Genomic DNA, 19,872 nt, shown 5'->3' with positions numbered 1-19,872 from the left:
ATGGAAACAGACAAAGGCCAAATTTGGCCTGGAGGCCATAGTTTGCCCACATCTGGTTTATGGAGTGAGATAAGGCTAGAGATTCGTTATTTTTCCATATTATCCCATTTTTCTAGAACTATTTGCTGAAAAGACTATTTTATCCTCTTTTTGCTGTTTTTAGTACTTGATCTGGGAATTACATATGCATCTTTGACTTATCACAGTTTGCTTGCAAAAAATATTCTCCTATTTAACCATAGGATGTCATAAATGTCCTTTTTTAGGTAAAGAAACTTTCTTATTACTCTGAGTTTGATAACAGTTTTCATCAAGAAAGGATACAGAATTTTATCAAATGTTTAAGTTAACTATAGATATGATCGTATAGTTTTCATATTTTTAGTACAGATAAGGTAAATGACATAGTCTGTTTTTTGAATGTCAGACAACACTGCATTACTGAGATAAACCCTACTTGACCATGTTGTACTATCCCTCTTCCATATTGTTGGCCTCTCTAGTCTGTAATTGTAAAAGGATCATTGAATCTGTGTTCCTGAGAGATATTAGTCAGTAGCTTTCTTGGAATCTCTTAGTCTCGTTTTGGTATCAGGGTAGTTCTGGCCTCAGAATGAATAGAAAATTATCCCCTGTTCTTCAGTTTCCCCTCAGTCCTGCTTTAGCAGCAGCCTACCAACTTTGATATATTTTTATATTTGTTCAGTTTAAAATAATTTCTTTTCTTTTGGACATTCGCAAACATTTTATGCATATATAGCAATTTCCTTAAAATAAATTGGTTAAATAAAAACACTCTGGGTCAAGGAGTGTTAGCAGTATTAACTTTTGATGTATGTTGCTAAATTATTAGACAAAAAGGGTTTTACAATTTACTCTCCCCCGCAAAAAGAAAGGGCTGGGCCAGGCATGGTGGCTCATGCCTGTAACCCCAGCACTTTGGGAGGCCGAGGCAGGTGGATCACCTGAGGTCAGGAGTTTGAGACCAGCCTGCCCAACATGATGAAAGCCCGTCACTGCTAAAAATATAAAAACTAGCCGGACAAGGTGGTAGGCACCTGTGATCCTAGCTACTCGGGAGGCTGAGGCAGGAGAATTGCTTGAACCCAGGAGACGGAGGTTGCGGTGAGCTGACACCGTGCCACTGCACTCCAGCCTCAGTGACAAAGTGAGACTCGGTCTCAAAAAAAAAAAGGTCTCATTTATCTTCATTCTCACCAGTATTTAGTCAAAAAGAAAAAAAAGACCAAAAGATACTATTAAAATAATTGTAAATTACCTTTTATCTTTTGATTTATTCTTTGCCTTATGAGTTATTTAGACAACTATTATCTAATTTTGAAATATTCGAGACTTTTCCAGAAATCTTTCTCTTATTGATTTCTAATGAAGTTTCACTGTGACCAGTGAGCACACTTGGTTTGACTTGAGTTCTTTTAATGCATGGATGCTTGTTTTATGGCCCAGTGTACATAGTCCATGCTGGCACACAATCAGTGCTCACTCCAAGAGAACACGTATTCTGCTGCTGTTGGATGAAGTGTTCTGTAAACATCAATTAAGTCAAGTTGGTTGTTGGTGTAGTTCATACCTTCTGTATCCTTACTCTTCTTTTGTTTTTGTCAACTTGTTAAACCAATTACTAAAAGAGGGGTATTGAAATCTCTGATTATAATTGTGGATTTGTCTGTTTCTCTTTGCAGTTCTGTTTTTGCCTTGGGATTTTGAAGATCCATTTTCAGGTATGTAAATATTTTATTATTACGACCTCTTGATAGACCAATACTTTTGTCATTAGGATATGACTTTCATTATCTCAGGTGATATTCTCTGCTTGAAATTTATTTTGTTTGATATTAACATTACTAGTCTGGCTTTCTTTAATTGATGTTGGCATAGTACATCTTTTTCCATAGTTTTATATTTTTTTACATTCTGAGTCTTCATAGTATTCTGATAAGCAGCATATAGTTGTTTTTTTGATATTATTCGATAATATTCAATAGTACAATCTGTGCTTTTAGACTATTTAGATTTGATGTGATTGTTGATGTGGTTACTTTTGTGTCTATCATCTTCTATTTGTTTTCTATCAAGCCCATCTCTTCTATATTCCTTTTTTCTTTTCATGTTGCTTTTATGGATTATTTGAGCATTTTTATAACTCCGTATTGTGTTGGCTTATTAACTATAATGCTGTGTTTTGTCATCTTAGTGGTTGCCCTATGATTTTCAGTATGTATCTCTACTTTAACACAGTCTACTTTCAAGTGACTTCACTCAGATTATGGAAACCTTCCAATCATATATGTGTTCATTTATTCCTCACCTGTCTTTATGCTAGCCTTGTTATAGATTTACTTTTGCATATATTAGAATCCCTGCACTGTGTTGGAATTATTTCAGTGTAAATAGCCAATTATCCTTTAAAGAAATTTAAGTTTAAAAATTTGCTTTTGGGACTCTAATTACATATTAAGCTACTTAAAGTTGTCCCCCAGTTTACTGACGGCCCCCTCCTATTCTCTGTATTTCATTAAGAATTGTTTATGTCATTTCTTCAAGTTTATTAATATTTTATCCTGTAATGTCTAATCTGATGCTAACTTCCTCCAGTGTATTTTTTATCACAGACATTGTAATTTTTATCTCTAGAAGCTTTGTTTGGATCTCATTATGGCTTTCCCCATCTCTACAAAACTTTGAACTTATAGACCAGAGTTACAATAACTGTTTGACTGTCTTTGTCTGCCAATTTGTCATTTCTGAGTTGGTTCCTATTAATTAATCCTTCTCTTCGTTATAGATTCTATTTTCATGCTTCTTTGCATGAAAGAAGCATGAAATTTTTGATTGATGCCAGATAGTTTGTATTTTATATTTTTGGGTGGTAGATATTTTTATATTTCTATTAATATTTTTAGCTTTGTTCTGTGATGCACTTAAGTCAGTTGGAAACAAACAAAAACAAAAACAATCCCAGCAGTTGTTATCTTTCTCCTGAATAATTTGGCAAGCTGATTCTAAAATGTATATGGAAAAAAAAGTGTCAAGAGTGCTCAAGAACACTTGATAAAAAGGAACAAAGCTTGAGAAATTATTCTACTGGATATTAAGAATGAGGATGAAGCTGTAGTAAGACAGTATATCATCAGTGCAAGAACTGACAGAACAGACCAATGTAACAGAATAGAGATCCGAGAAAAAAGGCCACACATGTATAATGACTGATTTATGACAAAAGAGATATTACCGAGTGATGGCGAAACTATTACCACTTAACAAATAGTATTGGGTAAATTGAATAATCATTTGGAAAAATAAAACTTGACCTCTTCCTCATATCACCTACAAAGAATTAATTCCAGTTCAATTGTGAGTCTAAGTGTGAAAAGTGGAAAATATAAAGATGTTAGAAGGAAATATAAGAAAACATGATCATTTTGAAGTAAGCAAGGATTTCCTAAAGTGGACACCAAAATACAAAACACTAACTGAAAAGGGAGAAACATGGAATGACTGTCACTTAAGAACTTCTGTTTATCAAGAGAAACTATTAGTAGAGGGAAAAACTAATCTACAGAGAGAGAGAGAAAAAAAAATTCCATCCAAAACTCTCATATACCTCTCATGGGAATGTAAATTGATACATCTTCTTTGGAAACCTCAAAGAATCCTACGTGGTCGATATAATTTTATTCAGGTTTTCTTTGAATTGTGTCCTTTTAACACCTTCCCAGGTGGGGTTTATCTTATGAAACAATCTCAATTTGTATTTCTATTTTTTTAAGTTAGACTGGAGAAGGAAATTAAACATAGAATGACTACAAGATTTTCAGAAGGAAAAAAAGCAATGTATGAACATGAGTTAATGTGCATCATTGTGGGTAATAGTTGTTTCTGAAAAACTGACTTTGATGGAAATTCTTACTAAAGATTCCAATTTTCTTCCAAGGGCGGTGACTGTAAATGGCCTTAACAGTGTTTGCTTTTGGCTTCCCCACTCCGTGGTAGATTGTAGGTCTGAGTTGGTTACACGTGGTAATAGTAGTTTAATGTAAATGTGCTGAACCTTTATAGTTCTATGAGAGAATAGTTACTTAGTCACTATCCCTGAGACTAAGCTCTGTTATATCCTAATTATGGAAATTTGAACTATGTATAAGGAATCCCAGAAATCCGAAAGCCAAAATTATTACTACCCAGTGTTCCCTGTTCCTGTATTTCAGAGGTTATTTTCTGACCTCCTAGTATCAGAAGAACACCTGCAGTTCCAAATGCATTCGTTCTCCTTGTTGAGGTAAGAGCAGGGCAGCTCCTTTGTTCAGGGCTTCTAAGAGCTGGAAAGAGAGGTAAGTGCCTGAGGGTTTGTGAGCAGGAAGGAGGCGACTGTGCCATGCTGTGGCTAAGCTGCTGGCACAGAGATACATGGCCGAGTCTCCCTGCTCTGTGCACTGGATCTTCAGGGTGGAGAAAGATCCCTTAGGCCTCTCTGCAGAGAAACGATCACTGAGCAGGCCTGATTTGTCTAGTTGAGCTTCATTCTGGAAGTCAGTCAGAAACTCTGGGCCCTGCCCCAGGGTCTGTTGGTACCAATAAAGGCTGTTGTGTTCAGAAATTGGATCACACCTGAAAGTTACATTCCGTCCCCTCTTTGTGATCTTGTGTCTGGGGCCCTGGGAGACTCCAGTATCTCCGTGATCTGTGGAGATAGAAGTTGGGAACAGGAGGAAAACAATTGTCATCACACACACATACACACACATGCACACACACATACACGCACACACACATATACACACACATGCACACATACACACACAAACACACACAGACACAATGAGATTGCTTGGTGTTCTGAGGACTCACCTGCCCCCAGGAGACACAAGGCCACCCAGCAGAGGAGCCTGGTGCCCAGGGCAGGGTCAGGGCTGGATGGGGGCTTTACCAGATCAGAGTCACTGTGAGTAGGAGCAGAGGATGAGGGACATCCTTGTCCCCACAGAGCAGTTCCCACAGTGACATCACTGAGCCTCAGGATCACCTGATACTGATGAGTTAATTATAAGATGGCAGCAACTCTGATGTGCACCACTTTATTATGTACCAGCAAGAAAGAAAATAATTACTGTCACTCATCAGAAACAATAAACGGTGTAACACCATGAAGCATAGAATTCATGAAAAGTGATAAGTCAGAAGTGGGTTTCCGCACACACAGCTTCTGTTAGGTCCATTTTGTTTTCCCCACTCAGCCCTCCAGGAGGCTGCTGCCCGCATTCCATCCTCCACCTTTGGGAAGTCTTCTCACTTCTCTTATTCCTTTCACATTGTCGGCTGGACATGCCACCTGGCTGCTTCAACAGCACTTTACACAGAAGATCCCAATGCTGACTGTCAACTTTCCTTGGAGATCTCCTGTTTCTGGCTCTGTTCCTGCATTTTCCTGCCCATCCATGGTCTGGGTAGGAGTGGGAGGTGTTTGGGAAGTGAAGGAGAGGATTGCCGCGTCTTTTTCCAGAAAGAGTTTGAATTCACAGCTCAGAGGGGCAAGGGAAGAAACGTTGCCTCCAGCAGGCACCAAGCTAAGTTGGGATCTTCAACTCATTCTAAAGGTTAAAAAAAGAACAATTAAACAATTCCCCATATGAATTTATTAATCTCAATACTGTTTCTCTTTTGTCTCCACTACTTATCACGACACCTCCTGTGTTTCTAAGTCACCTCTGAAATAAATAAATGTTCCATAGCCTTTAGAAAGAGTCAGAACTGTTTTACCGTTGACATTCTGATGAGAGTAGTACAATTAAAAAATAGGGAGTTGAATTAATCCTTGGGGTTCCTAACGGTCTGCATTATGAGCAATTAATTTCTCATTTTCATTCCTAACTTAACTCTTAAAACTTCATGGGCACCCTCTTTCATATGAGGGACAATAGTCACAATTCCTCTCACTGCAGGCAAGTTAGACCCAGATTTTAGAAGATCCTGAAAAGTGGAGGAAAAGTTTGAAGCAAAGCAGAGGAGATGGTTCAGCAAGGTCTTTGCTGCCGGCAGAAGGAGACCCACAGAATCCCACCCCACTAGGGGACGTGTGTCCAGCTGATGGAGTGAGACGTTTGGTTGACCAGCTTGGAATATGCCATTGTACCTTCAATCTCAGAAGTGCTACATCACAATAGTATAAAATTCATGCTAGTGCATTTCCAGCTGACATTGCTTCCCATAGATGATTCCATAAAGTAGGGTGTATTCACATCTATTGCTGCTCCATCCCCATCACCTGCTTTCAAGAGGTCTGTGTGAGCACAGTTTCATGAATGGAGATAGTACCTGGAGCTAGGACCCAGGAGGCTGCATGGGGAATGTTTGGAAGTGAGGCACAGCAGTTTCAGGGACAGGGATTTCCCTCAAAGGTTTCTAGAGCCATCTGCTCCCAGGAGACAAAGCACAACTGAGCAGAGGAACATGGAATCCCCTCATGCTCTGAGAGGGAAATTGTTGTTTTTAACACAGACCCCGTGGGTTTTCAAAAGACATGTTTCCTCTGGCAAGGCTTGGCATACTCAGAGCTGAGATTCCCCCAGGTGCATCCAGGACACACCTGGTTTTGAGAAACCAAGGCATGTCCAGTGCCCAGGAGAAGAGCCTGGGTCCCATGGGAGACTGAGCAGGTAGAGGGCGTTCAGAGCTCTGGTGCTACAAGAGGCCAGGATCTGTCCTCTCCCTGTGCCTGGCGAGTGTGTGTCTGTGGTGGTGCTGTTGCTGCTCATTTCCCAGTTCACAGGTCTCCCCTGGCATGGTTCAGGGTCCCTTCTCTTCTCACCCAGTCAGCTTTCTCCTGCACTGACTCCTACACAGCAAGGGGTGCAGAGCTGAGAGAAGCTGGATTCAGAGTAGAGTCCTATTCTCACAGCTTTTCTGGTGGTTCTCTGAATTGTGCTGCCTGACACTCCTCTAGGTGTGGATCTGGGAATGGGGATGGAAAGACCCCCAGACCCCCTAGGTGTCCATCGTAGCACATCTTCTTCTGTAGCTAACAAAGAATCAGAGACCTCTGCCTACTGGATTTTAATCCTGTGTGACAGTCTTCACAGGTCCCAAACCACCTGCACATCCTGTAATAGTGAGGGTTTATGTTTTCAGGGTTATATTTTCAGGGTTTGTAAGGTGGACTTCTTATTTTAGATATATAAGTGTATATATGAATATATATTGACATCTCACATTCAATACCGATTCACAGTGTGGGTCATTACCTGTCATTTGTCTAGAAAGCTTTCTCAGTCCTTGATCAAACTGCATGGTGTAATCACGCCTCTCCTAGTTGTCAAATCTTGACCTTCCTTCCATAGGGGCTGGGGGCTATCTGGGGTTTGATCCCTCTACGTACTCATATATCTAAAATACTCTTCACTCAACCCTACTGCCTCACTTCACAGTTCTCCCTCTCCCTACCCCTTCTACTCCTGATAATCCTGCTCATTCTATGACCAATAATACTTCATGGGTACTTAAGTAATAGAGCAACTCTAACCCTAACCCCCAGAAGAATGGACCCACACATCAGGCCAATGTTGGAAGTAAAACTTCACTTTAAAAAGTCACGGAAGAAAATGACCAAATGGCCCAGATTTTGCAAACTGTCAACACACTAAGTCCATCTTAGCTCTGTAGCACCAGCCAATTGTACCTGAAGGTGAGTCACTGCCACCATCTTCTGGGAGAAATTTGACTTGTGATTCCTCCAGGGTTTCATAACATTTCCCCTGGGGTTTCTCTTTGTCTATTTTCTGAGTTCATCGTCTTCTCCTAGACCCAGGCAACACCCTTCCACCAGATCCCTCTGTCTGCTGAACAAAGAAGCAGGGTTTGATTCCTTCTGGCTCCCCTCATTTCCATGGCTGCTTAATTATGGGTGAGATGAGTTTGGGACAGCAGAGGGCAAAACAACGTAAAAGGCATTATTCTTCTTAGGGCTCTGATTCACACTCAGAAATATATTGTTCGTGGTAGAGCCTCCAAGTACTCATCGTGTGTGGATCAACACCATCCCCCCACCCTCCACCTCTCACCTTGCCACCAAGTTAGAGACTCTTAGAGTAGAAAAGGTCTTAGAAATAATCTTGTTTCCATTTCCAGTTGTGCTTTGTAAGGTGGACTTCTTATTAAGATTTAACACAGCTATTTGTTCTTCATTTCCAAAGAAATTACTCCCTCAGGTGTGCATCTGTGCTGAGACCTAAAAAAACCATTAGGAGAAGGAGGGTTGCATCTCAGCTTCACAGCTTAGAATTTGGTATTACATGTCCTTTGTCTTTGACATTCTGTGGCCACTCTGCCTTATTCCCACCTGTCCCTCCCAACTGCCTGTGCTTCCTTCTCTGCTGATTCAAAGAAAATAAGATTCCCCTAATTTTAGAATGCAAGAACATTTACCAATTTCTGGCCCATGAGAGTCTCTCTTTGAACTCTGAGTTATTTATTAAACTGTGACTCCATTGGCCTTGCCATTCTTCCCTTTGCCACCAGACTTCACAAGGTAAAGGAGATGTATAGATGTTTACTTAAACTTGAAAATAAATTATCCCACCTTCCAACTACTTAAACAAAAAATTGACTAAAATCAGATGGGATTCTAGTTAACATTGTTTTCCTCTACATTTAATGTATAGGAAGTGACCACTTAGTTGCTTCTCCCTCCCTCATTTTAACAACAGCTCTTCACAGAGCTCCCTGGCCTAGTTTATCCACATCGATGTCTCTGCTACATCTTGTGATGGGAATAATTTTTTTTAAAGCTATGATCTTCTGGTTCCAGGCCAGTAGCCACTTAGCTCTCTAGTACCTCCCCACTGCCAACACCATGATGCTTGTATCTACAGTGCTGTAGGGTACACAGACTGTCCTACCCCTGGTGTCTGATCTGAAAACAACCCCAGACAGTTCTAGACTTCCCCTACCTAAAACTCCAGTGACTCCTCTATCAATTCCACATGGAAGCAAGCTGACTCTCCTTCATCTGCCTCCAACATTTATTAGCTCTGAGACCATGGGAAGGCCATTCATTACTGTTCCTGGACCCTAGCCTCATCTAGACTCATCTATAAAACAAGACTAACATTCCCCTCAATGCTTTATGAGGATGAACTGAGATACTGTGTAGTCTCTGGTAGGTTTGATAAAGGTCTATCCTTTTATCCCTCCCTGTCTCCTCATGCAGGAGAAACCAAATGGTTCTCTCACACCTATTAGGACTATGAGTGATGGAAAAGCTGGAATCATCAACTGGGTGCTGGGGTGAGGAGAACTTGGGAGCTTAAAGAGGCCATTCAGTCACTTTAGAAAAGATCTGGCAGAATTTAGGAATCAGACAATAGAGCACAAATGTACCTGTCTACCCTCATTATGCAATATGAAACAGCTAATAGGAGCAAGTTACATCTATATTGACCAACTTGGAACAATAAAGACCAGGGTATATTAACAGAAAAGAGTATGCATGTGACAGGTAAAGTGTAGAGGTGAACCCATTCTCTGTAGGTGTACTTGGGTAGAAAGGTATGCAGGAACACAGAAAAGAGGGGTGAAAAGAAGCACACCAGAGCATTAATACTGGTTACCAATGGAAGGTGGGATTGGATTTGAGAGCATTATTGACATTTTCATTATACATTATTTGTTAAAAAATCTTCACCACATACAAGCTTTAAGTTACACCTTTCATCTGGTGTCTGACTTTGTAGTGTCTAAATGGGCAAAGTACAGAAAGCTTCTGTTTATGGAACCCCCTATAGAGGCCCATTTTTTGGAATAAACCGAGGATAAAGTGTGCTCTGTAAAAGCGTATAAGCTCCTGGTGAACACACACAGTCTCTGACTGCTGAGGAGAGTGAGCATTGAGGTCCATACATTTGATGGTGAGGTCAGTTTGGCTGATTATGAACTAATAAGGCTTCTACCTCTGAAAGCCTGATCACCACGGGGAAGTGGAGGATCTCACCCCTTGTTCTAGAACAGGCTTTGAATAGCCCCCTGATTGGAAAAGGAAGAGAAATGAGCACCCTCTAGTGCCTGCATTTCCAAACTCAGTGAGAGCTCGTTTCCAGTTTTACATTGTTCAAGCTTTAGAAATGCTCTTTGTTTCTGATCCAAGTGGCAGTGTTATTACCATGTCGATTGTAACAATATTCCACATTTATCAACAGCACACAGCTTTCTCAAATACAGCTTTAGCAAGTGGGTGGAAGAAAATGCTGTCCCTAGGGAAGATGTTCTGACTTTGGTCTGTTTAAGGGTCAATTATTTGAAATAGCAAGACTGTTTTTGGTCTTTATTGCCTAAAGAGGTAAAACTTCATTTGTCTTTAAAGCATAGATGCAAATCATTCCGGCAAAATTGGGGCTTCCGTCTATCCGTGGGCCATTCTTGGTGATTGTATATTTGATTATTTCCACCCAGAATTCTTCAGGGACTCACAATTCTTCAGGGACTAACACATAGCCCTGCTCTGTAAATGGAGCCTCTGTCTCACATCCAGCCTTTCCTAACTGGCAAAGGAGGGGAACAAGCAAAGGTCTCTGTTCAGTGCCCTGCACCAAAATCAGGTGTGGGCTGGAGGAAGCTGGTGACCATGACGTTTGTGTCTCTGACATTGCCCACCAGTTCATGGAAATGAAGACCCATAATATCGCTCAGTGTATCAGGTGCCATGGCCTCAAACCAGCCAAAGAGATATTTGTGCCTTGGGAAAACTCGGCCTAAGAGAATGGGGAAGCCATTTCTTTTCATCTCTATGACCTTGTAATGCCGGTGTTTGACATTATGTTTCTGATCACTCTCTCAAAGTGATTAGGTGCCGTGTATCTGTGAGACTCCCAAATCTAGGACACCCGTGAGGGAAGGAGATTGAAGGAGGAGACAAGCCAGGAGGGCGATGGGCAGATAGGAAGTTCAGTCATGCAGAAAGGCTTGGATCCAGTTACTCATCCATGACAGGAATTTCTCATCTGTTTCCAGGACTCATTTGATCCTAGGAGATGAAGGGATAGAGGTTCCCATTTAATGCATCCAGACTTCTGGAACAGTCTATGTGGGAACTCAGAGGGCCTTTCAATATCTGTTCTTTATTCTTTCAAGATTGGTCAGTGGCACCTGAAACTGCTGTTGGTACTGACAATAAAATGGGGAACAAAACATACACAATTTCTAGAATGATGCATTTTACAGTCTAGAATGCAAGAGAAGTGTCAAATAGTCACACAAAGTCAGAGAAATGACTATGGTGCTAAATCTATGAATATTAATGCATATTATAAGCTGTGAGCATTTACAATAAGGAGGTGCAGCCTAGGAAAACTGTTGAAGGAGTGTCTCCCTAGAGATGGTGGTAGTTAAACTGAGATTTGGAGAGAGACCAAAAAGAAGAGACTTGTGTTGACCCAGAGGATGCAGTGTGGAGTGGAAAGGCCTTTGGGGGGAGGAGCATGACGCGTGAGGAATGACCTGAACTGAGGCGTCTGTGGTTGACGTGGCGGTGAGAGTGCAGAGGAAGGGAGAGGACAGCTGGGCGCAGACATCACATGGAGGAGGCTGAGGACTGACGTGAGTGTGGTGTGGGGAAGATGGAGTTGTGAAGGCCGACAGGAAAAAGAACATAGACCTGTGTTGTCAATGCTGTCTGCAAATATACAATTTCAAATGAACTTTCCTTTCTGAGAGCAGCTGAGGAAGAGGACTTCTGAGGCCAGAGCTGCAGGAGGGGCCTGGAAGAGAGGCCGCATCCATGCACAGAATGGTAATGTGTGTTCCGTCGTCCAGCTGAGACTGGCCTGAGAGAGAAGCTCAGTACAGGGCAGTTTCCCATGCACAGGGCTGCTCAGAAATCTGAGGGCACCAGCCTGGGCAGTGTTGAGAGACTCCTATGGGACAACGTCTTCCACTGCCTGGATCACGGTCTCGTGAAGACAAGGCCACCTATATCTTCCACTGAGCATTGTGTGCAGAGGAAGGTGGCTGTTGGGTGACTGCTGGTGCAAGAGGGCACAGAGGTCTGGGAGAGGCTGTCTGACAGCAAGGCCACATATTTAGCTTTGAGAGAAAGTTACAGACCTTCAGCAATTTCTCTATAGTGTGGGCTGGGACAGATCAGCTGTGCACCATCTTCGGCTCCTATTAACACCTACACATGTAGTCATGGATGGCAGTCTCAGGCATCTCCATGTCACTTCGCGTCCTGCCTTTGTTCTCTGGTATCTTGGGATCTGGTTATCCCAGCTTGTATGAAGTCTATGTTAGAAGGAAGTTAAGTGTTCAAGGAGGGACCCCAATAATGTAGACCTGTGGTAAAGGCTTAAGCTGGGATGTGGTGAGCCAAGGAAAAGGCTTTAAGGGACTCACCTGCCCCCAGGAGGCAAAAGGCCACACCACTGAGGAGTCTGGTGGCCATGGCAGGGTCACAGAAACATAGGCAAATTTTGGGAGATTTTTCAGCTTGTGCACTGGGGACATAATTCCTGGATGTCAGTAGAGTCACTGGTGATGCCACTGCCCCTGCCAGCCAGTGACTCTGCCATCTGCCTGCTATTCCTCCCTCTACCTGCTACAACCTTCAACCTACAGACCAGCCATAAACCTTTGCCCATGTGTTCTCTACTCCTGGCTGTCTTTCTTCTACAACATAACAAACTGACAAGGTTCATGATCATTTGCCCTCCACCTACCTCTCCACCATCAGCTCCAGGTGTCCACTTTAGGGCTCTTTTTGACAGGCTATTTCATCTTCACTGAACATATGTCCTTCCCTCCCATTCCTGGGTTTCTACCTTATTTCTTACATGAGATATATTTCAGATACATTTATTCTTAGTGGTGAAAATCCAAACTTAAATTTTAGTAGAATAAATTGAGAAAAATACGCTTAGACATTTATATGAGAAAATGGTTTTTGTCTACACACAAACAAAATTGTTTTTAGTTTTTGTTGCATTAAATTAAACTCGTGCATCAAAAAACACTGTAAAAATGAAAATATAAGCTGCAGACTGAGGAAAGACACAGGGAATGCATATAAATGATTGTTAAAAAGTGTGAAATTTAACATTTCTCAAGCTTGCTCATGAAGAGGCCATAGTAATGACCCCTGAAGACATCTGAGCCTCTACTGCGGCCCTGCTGGTCACTAGAGGGCAGTGTGAGGGCTCTGACCTACTGACCAGGACGCAGAAGGTGATGATGGAGCAGGGGGGTAGGTGGAAAATGGATCGACTAGTTTGTTTCCTACTTCTGATCCTTACAAGCCAAGAGACATTGGGGAAAATGACTCAATGTCACTGAGCCTCCCATCTGTAAAGGAAGAATAAGAATGATTGATTTGCAAGATTGTGGAAAACCTTTAAGATAAGTAACATACACAAAAATCTAGCACACATCTTGGGCTCAGCAGTTACTCTTCTACTGAAGTTACCCAGGAAGTGACAAGCTGCAAGAAGATGCAGCACAGAAGCGGGCACACTCAGGGCACAGGAAACCTGGGCTCTGTTTTTTGGGAGACTCTGCGCTCAGTAGGACACAAGACATGCCTTCCATACAACTAAAAGCTTCCCTTGCAGGAGTGAAACCTGGGTGGGGCCTGCAGCTCTCAAGGCAAAGCTAAGGCAGGAAGTTTATATACAGAATGTCAATGATTCTGCTGGGCTGTGCAAGCTGCTGGCACAAAGATACAGGGCCGAGTCCTCCAGCAATGAGGCGTTCACATTCAGCTCAGAGCTATAGTTAGGGAACTGGCGACCTGAGAATCGATCAGGGAAGTTGCCTCTCTCTCCCTCTTCCTCCTCATAATACTGAAAGATAAACTGGGGCCCCAGATCCAGGGCCTGTTGGTACCAGGACACACTGCTATGCACAGAGATAGGAGAGCAGCTCAGAGTCACTTGCTGTCCTCTCGTTTTCATCAGGTGTGGGGGACTTTGGGTGACTCCAGTGTCCACTGAGCCTGTGGGAAAAGCAGATGGAGGATGAGCATAGCAGACAGCTTGAAGGCCCTCCACAAGGTAAAGTGGAGGACACAGGGGTGGGAAAGCTGAGAATGGGGCTGCTATCGTGTCCTCAGAACTCACCTGCTCCCAGGAGACAAAGCAGCACCCAGCAAAGGAGCCTGGTGCCCATGTCCCAGTGGGGCAGGCAGCACTGCACCTGATTCAGGGCTTGGTCCTCCTGGGGAAGAGCCCAGTGAGTTCTGGGCCTTGATTTTCCTGATGGGAGGCATATTCTGTGATGTCACTGTCCTGTGTCCTCCCCATGCAGCCTTCCTTAGGTCTTATGCTCCATGGACCCTGGACTCTACCTGTCCTGCAGAGCTGGAGGGATGGGTGAAGGCAGAAGCTTCTGTGGTGATACAGTTACTCCTCTGCCTACACTGCCCCAGCTCGCAGGCTGCCCCATCGCCCTCTTACCCTTCTCTGATCCAGTGCTGTGGTGCTCCATGCTGGAGCTCACACACCTGCCCATCAGCAGATGGTGAGGAGCCTGTGATTAAACTTCAGGTTCCACCTCTTCCTTGCTGTCTTCACATAATCTTTCTGATGCTAGATTCACACCAGTGTTTCTTACTATATTTTCCTGCCCCAGGCAACATTCTCATTCCCTTTCCTCAGTGGACAGTGGTGCAGAGTCCCCAAGATTTAGTCCGTCTGATCAGATCCAAAGCAGAGCTGGGTTGTCTGTAAATTATTAAGAGTACAGTTTCCTCAGAAATTATTCTAGGGCTTTAAAAGCTAACAGCACAGAGTTTGTCTTATTGGAGACGGGACAGCAGAGGGAGGTAGGGTCACCATCTGTGCTGGTTTGCAAAATCTATTCCCATGGCTCCCTTCTTGCTGGGTGAAATTTCCTGGTGCCTGAAAGTAGTCACACAGTAGCCTGAATGCTTAGCCACTTAGACATTTCTTTCAGCAGATATCCTAGCGAATGACTCATAATTTTTATATTCTATAAATTCCTAGAACAGGACACAGTTTTGCTGAGGATTTTGCTCCTTACAATAACGTTGGCATTTACTTCGATTTCTGTTACCTTGCTCCTCATTTCCCCCTGAGCCTTCACCGGAATTGCCCTTAAGACTCTGCTTTCAGGAGTCTAGGCTTTTGCTAGTCTGCTCCTCCCAATTCTTTCAACCTCTATCCATTAGCCACTTCCCATTAACCAAGCTGCATCTACATTTTCAGGTATTATAGCAACAGCCTCACTCTTGGTACCATTTTTTCTTTCAATGCCTTTCCTACTGACATAGAGAAATACCACGGACTGGGCAATTTATAAAGACAAGAGGTTTATTTGGCTTATAGATCTGGAGACTGGGAAGTCCAAGATCAAAGGACCATAGCTGATGAGGGCCTCCTGCTGTTATCCAAGGCAGAAGGAAGGGGAAGCAAGCACCGAAGACAGAGAAAACAGCTGAATTCATCCTTTTTATCAGAAGACCATTCCCAAGACATAACTCACTCCTCCAATAAGGGCATTGATCTTTTTCTGAGGGCAGATCCCTCATGACCTAGTCATAGCTGTCCCACCTCCCAATACCATTACACTGAGATATTTCAACATGAGCTTTTGTTGGGGACACGCAAACATAGCACACACATCTGCACTATGAGTCAGTATTTCCACTCTTAAGTCTATATCTACAAAAAAAGAAGAACGCATATGTTCGTAAGAAAGAATTCCACAAGAATGTTCACAACAACTTTCTTCATATTAGTTGAAGACAGGAATAACATGGATATCCATCAACAGGAGCATGGATAAACAAGTTGTGGTATATTTATGCAAAGGAATATTAGTCATAAGAAAGAATGACCTACTGATACAACAATATGAATACACTTCAAAAATACTAATTTTGAAGAAAAATAATAAAAATATGTTTCCATTTATATGAAACTGAAAAACAGACAAAGCTAGTCAATGTTGATAAAAATATAAAAGTTTTTATCTCTGGGATAGAAATTGATTCGAAAGGAGCATAAGGACACTTTCTTGAGTGATGGAATTTTTTTTTTTTTTTTTTTTTTTTTTTTTATTTTGAGACGGAGTCTCGCTCTGTCCCCCAGGCTGGAGTGCAGTGGTGCAATCTCGGCTCACTGCAAACTCCGCCTCCCGGGTTCAACCCATTCTCCTGCCTCAGCCTCTCCGAGTAGCTGGGACTACAGGCACCCGCCACCACGCCTGGCTAATTTTTTTTTGGTATTTTTAATAGAGACGGGGTTTCACCGTGGTCTCGATCTCCTGGCCTCGTGATCCGCCCACCTCGGCCTCCCAAAGTGCTGGGATTACAAGCGTGAGCCACCGCGCCCGGCCTGGAAATTTTTTTAATAATAATTTCAGTTACTGTTGCACTGGTACATGCAGTTGTCAAAATGTACCAGGATGTCCTTATATTAATATTTGTGTTTTACTCTGTATTAATTACACCTTAATAAAAAGTATTATTAAAATTAAACAGCTAAATTGCATAAAAGATGGGAGTCCTTTACAAATGTATGCTTGTATTCTGCACAGCCCAATTTAAAAATGAATCACACAAAAATAAGAAAAGACAGGAACACACATATCTGTGTAAGATTTGGAGAATGTGAGAAGTGCTCAGTGACTAAAATAGGCAACATTGAAATTTGGCCACAAAATAAGCTCAAGTGATGAGTGGGCTGAAAAACAAGTGAGGATCAATATCAAGGAAAGCTGTAGACAAACAAAAGCTTTCTAAAAATATCTTCATATGCTGTTGAAATCATTCCGAGAACCCTGAGCTGCTATACGTTTCATAACTTGGGAAATTGGGCATTCATCAGTCTCACAATTGAGCCTTTCGTTTCTTTTTGGTTTTCAACATATTGGCCAATTGGTGAACTGATTTATTTGCCCAGCAAGCAGCCTGCTCCCCTCTTTGTGAGCGGGGTCCTGGGTGACCCGGCCCTCCCGCTTTGGCAGCCTCACAGAGGGGAATTGGACACAGCACAGACACATGGGGTTCCTTGCATGTGGGGTTTGCACTCCCTGTGAAGCCCAGCTATGGACCTCACAGTCCTACAGTTAATGGATCCCAGCTACAAAAACCTTGCCTCTAGGTGTCCACTTTACCTGTAAGTGCCAAAGAGGGATACAGGCTGGAGAAAAATAAAATGTTTGCTCAATATTATTCTGTAATATTTTACAAGAAACTCAGTTGAGGAGTTCATGGATTTTAATCCAAGCCAAAGTCATGATAATAGCTGAACTCTTTCCTTAATCTACCCTGAGGGGACTCAGACACTGCTGTATGCCCACAAATACTTAGTGGACACTTATTTGTAGTCTCTTTTCAATAATTCTACTAGTCTATTATCTTCAGGTCTAACAGTACAGTTTGGTGCATCTACTAACATTTTCCTTCAGTAGTTTGTTTACTTGAGTGTTTTAGAACTGTTATCAATATTTTCTGTCCTCCAGAGTACACGTGCTTGGTGCCCAATGGAATCTCAGTCAAGGTAACGTTATCAGTAAGACTTATAAACTTGTGGAATCCCAGATCACTTGAGCAGGTTAAAGCTGTTGCCTGGCAAGACCTGCAGGGAAGATGAGGTGCAGCAGAGATGCACTGAGATCAGGGCACAGCCCACCCCTAGCTTTCTCTGAGGCAGTTGCTCTTCTGCACCTGCCCCTGACACCAAGGCTGCCCAGCCAAAATTATTCAACTGTAGATGTCATTAAAGTTTAGAGGGACTTCCCACCTCTTGCATAGCTGTAGGTAGTCTGGCAAAACTGAAAACTGCTGCAACATCTGCATAATATGGGATCCAAGCCCTAATTTTTCTTAACCCTTTCCCTCCTAGGCTGCTCTAGCAGACTCCCCAGAGCCCTTTAGATCCCAGTGGACCACACTGCCATCTTATGGCCAGTAAGTGATGTTTCATCATTGTTTCTTCTGCAACGGCCCAAGGAATGCTGGGAAGTGTCTGCAGAGTGAGCTGAGAGAATGTTCCAGAAGTGCCATTCCACAGGTTTATGAGCAGCTTCCCTAAACCATCATCCCAACACTAGTTCTAATGCTGACTGTTGCCTTGAGTTACCAATGTTAATATCCCAGCCTCATTCTGAATAACTCCTATCAGGTAGCTCCAGTTATAGTCTAAATTTTTCTCCCTTAAAACTGTCAGCTAAAGAAAGAGGAATAGAATGAGAGGAAAGAAAGAAAATAATATTTGGTTTTAAATAGAAATAAAACACAGATGTTGAAGTATAAAGAGATTATTTAATCTGAATCACTAAAGATAAATAAAAATGTCCTCCAAAAATAACAATGTTACCCCAAAAGTATAGATAAGCAAAAGATGAAGTCAAATGTGTAATAATAAAAAGTAAAACTGAAATATACAAAATGAGACTTATTACAAGGCAATAAGCAGCGGTGGAGGGAGCAGTACCTAATGCACAAAGTAAGGATGGATATAATTAAGACCAGCAATGGGCTTGGTACAGGAAATGATCAACTTGTACAATGTACATCCACTGATCTGAGCACCAAAGAGGGAAAACATGACTCTGGAAGAGGCAGAGGGGCAGCAGGAGTTGAGGAAACATGGATGCAAAATAGGATCATAAGGAAGCAAATCAGCCAGGGGACTGTGGATTACATGACTTTGCGTTCTCCTATCTCCTGTGACAGCTGAACTGGACCATTTTCCTCTCCAAGGATTTGTTCCTGCACCCTGAGTTAGATGCCCCTGGGATTTGTTCCTCCTCAGATTCCCATGGATGAACTCCCTCTCCCCCCTTGTTGAGAACAGTTTGAAGGAGAGGTCATCTCTCCCTCCCCTTCAATCCCACGGTACTGGGGATTGGCACAGACTTTTCAATTGGCATCGACCTCTCTCATGGCATGCTCACATACCCCCTAACTGTGCCTTTTCATTTCCACTAGACTGAAAGTTAGATGTGGGCAATGAAACTTAACACCTTTATCATAGGATGCATAAGCAACTGTTTTCAAAATTATTGCTTTTTCTTTCACTGCCTTGGGTTATATCTGAACAGGAAAAAAACGCACAATTTCTTAATGTAACTTAACCACAAAAACTTTCCCAAGAGCTGAAAACAACATAACTACCAAAAAAGATTGCTCTCCTCATTGGTGAGATGGCAAAATAAAACAAAAAACAAAGAAAATTTTGTCAAATATTTTAAAGGAGACCCAGAATCCCAATCCCTCTTGTACAAACATCATTGTATGGCCTCCCTCTAACTAAGAGACAGGCAGAGCCATTCCTGTGCCCTGAACCTGGCAGGAAAGCCCTGCTGGAGCCTGTGGGGAGCTGGCGAGGATGAGCCTTGGTGATTCTGCCCCAGAGCAGGGATTCTCAGGGAGCTCTGGACAACTTCCAGGGACTGAGATGGAGAGTGGCCATACTCCGTCTTGGAGAGGAGAATACTGAGGGTGTGACATTTCTGACCTCTCAGCCTAAAGTAAAAGCAGAGTCATTCCTGACTGGTGCAGAGCTGCTTAATCTCCAAAGCAAAATAGTCCTTGTTTCAGGGTCTGTCGGAGCCACAGAAGAATAGCGGGGCTGTACGTGGTTCACAGCTTGCATGTTGCTGCATGCTCATCTCTGTTCCCAATGACTCCAGCGTCTGAATATTCCATGTGGGGAGAGATAATTCATAAAAATTTAACTGGTTCGGTGATACCTTTAGTGACAATCAAAATAATTGCCGTGTTCCAAAGTGGCATGCTTGTAGGAGACACAGAACCACAAGGCAAGAGAATTTGGAGGTAGAATAGAAATAGGAACAATAGAGGCCCCCTTAGATGATGGCTTCTAGGAGCAAGACTAGAGGGGA

General features: G+C 42.5%; 1 protein-coding gene and 1 gene segment (V, D, J or C); both read right to left on the bottom strand.

The window, feature by feature from the left end:
* Positions 1-4,253: 4,253 nt before the first annotated feature.
* On the bottom strand, positions 4,254-5,458 carry LOC129485462 (M1-specific T cell receptor beta chain-like). Its single transcript, XM_063642391.1, has 3 exons — positions 5,375-5,458; positions 4,870-5,050; positions 4,254-4,702 (listed from the first exon to the last, which is right to left on the bottom strand). Exons 1-3 carry the CDS (start codon positions 5,456-5,458, stop codon positions 4,254-4,256), a joined length of 714 nt encoding a protein of 237 aa, XP_063498461.1.
* A 7,697-nt stretch (positions 5,459-13,155) lies between these two features.
* LOC129485461 (T cell receptor beta variable 5-5-like) lies at positions 13,156-14,720 on the bottom strand. The segment is given in 2 exon segments: positions 13,156-13,993; positions 14,118-14,720. Coding segments are annotated over 2 exon segments (378 nt in total).
* Positions 14,721-19,872: the final 5,152 nt, after the last annotated feature.

Source organism: Symphalangus syndactylus, chromosome 6, assembly GCF_028878055.3.
Source record: "Symphalangus syndactylus isolate Jambi chromosome 6, NHGRI_mSymSyn1-v2.1_pri, whole genome shotgun sequence".
NCBI lineage: Eukaryota > Metazoa > Chordata > Mammalia > Primates > Hylobatidae > Symphalangus > Symphalangus syndactylus.
This window is presented reverse-complemented; position numbering and strand designations above follow the sequence as displayed.

Coding starts and splice junctions, on each gene's coding strand:
- LOC129485462 (XM_063642391.1), bottom strand. CDS start 5,458: ATGGATGGGCAGGAAAATGCAGGAACAGAGCCAGAAACAGGAGATCTC. Junction 5,051..5,374: donor TCAGCATTGGGATCTTCTGT/GTAAAGTGCTGT, acceptor TTAACTCATCAG/TATCAGGTGATCCTGAGGCT. Junction 4,703..4,869: donor CTTGTGTCTCCTGGGGGCAG/GTGAGTCCTCAG, acceptor CTATCTCCACAG/ATCACGGAGATACTGGAGTC.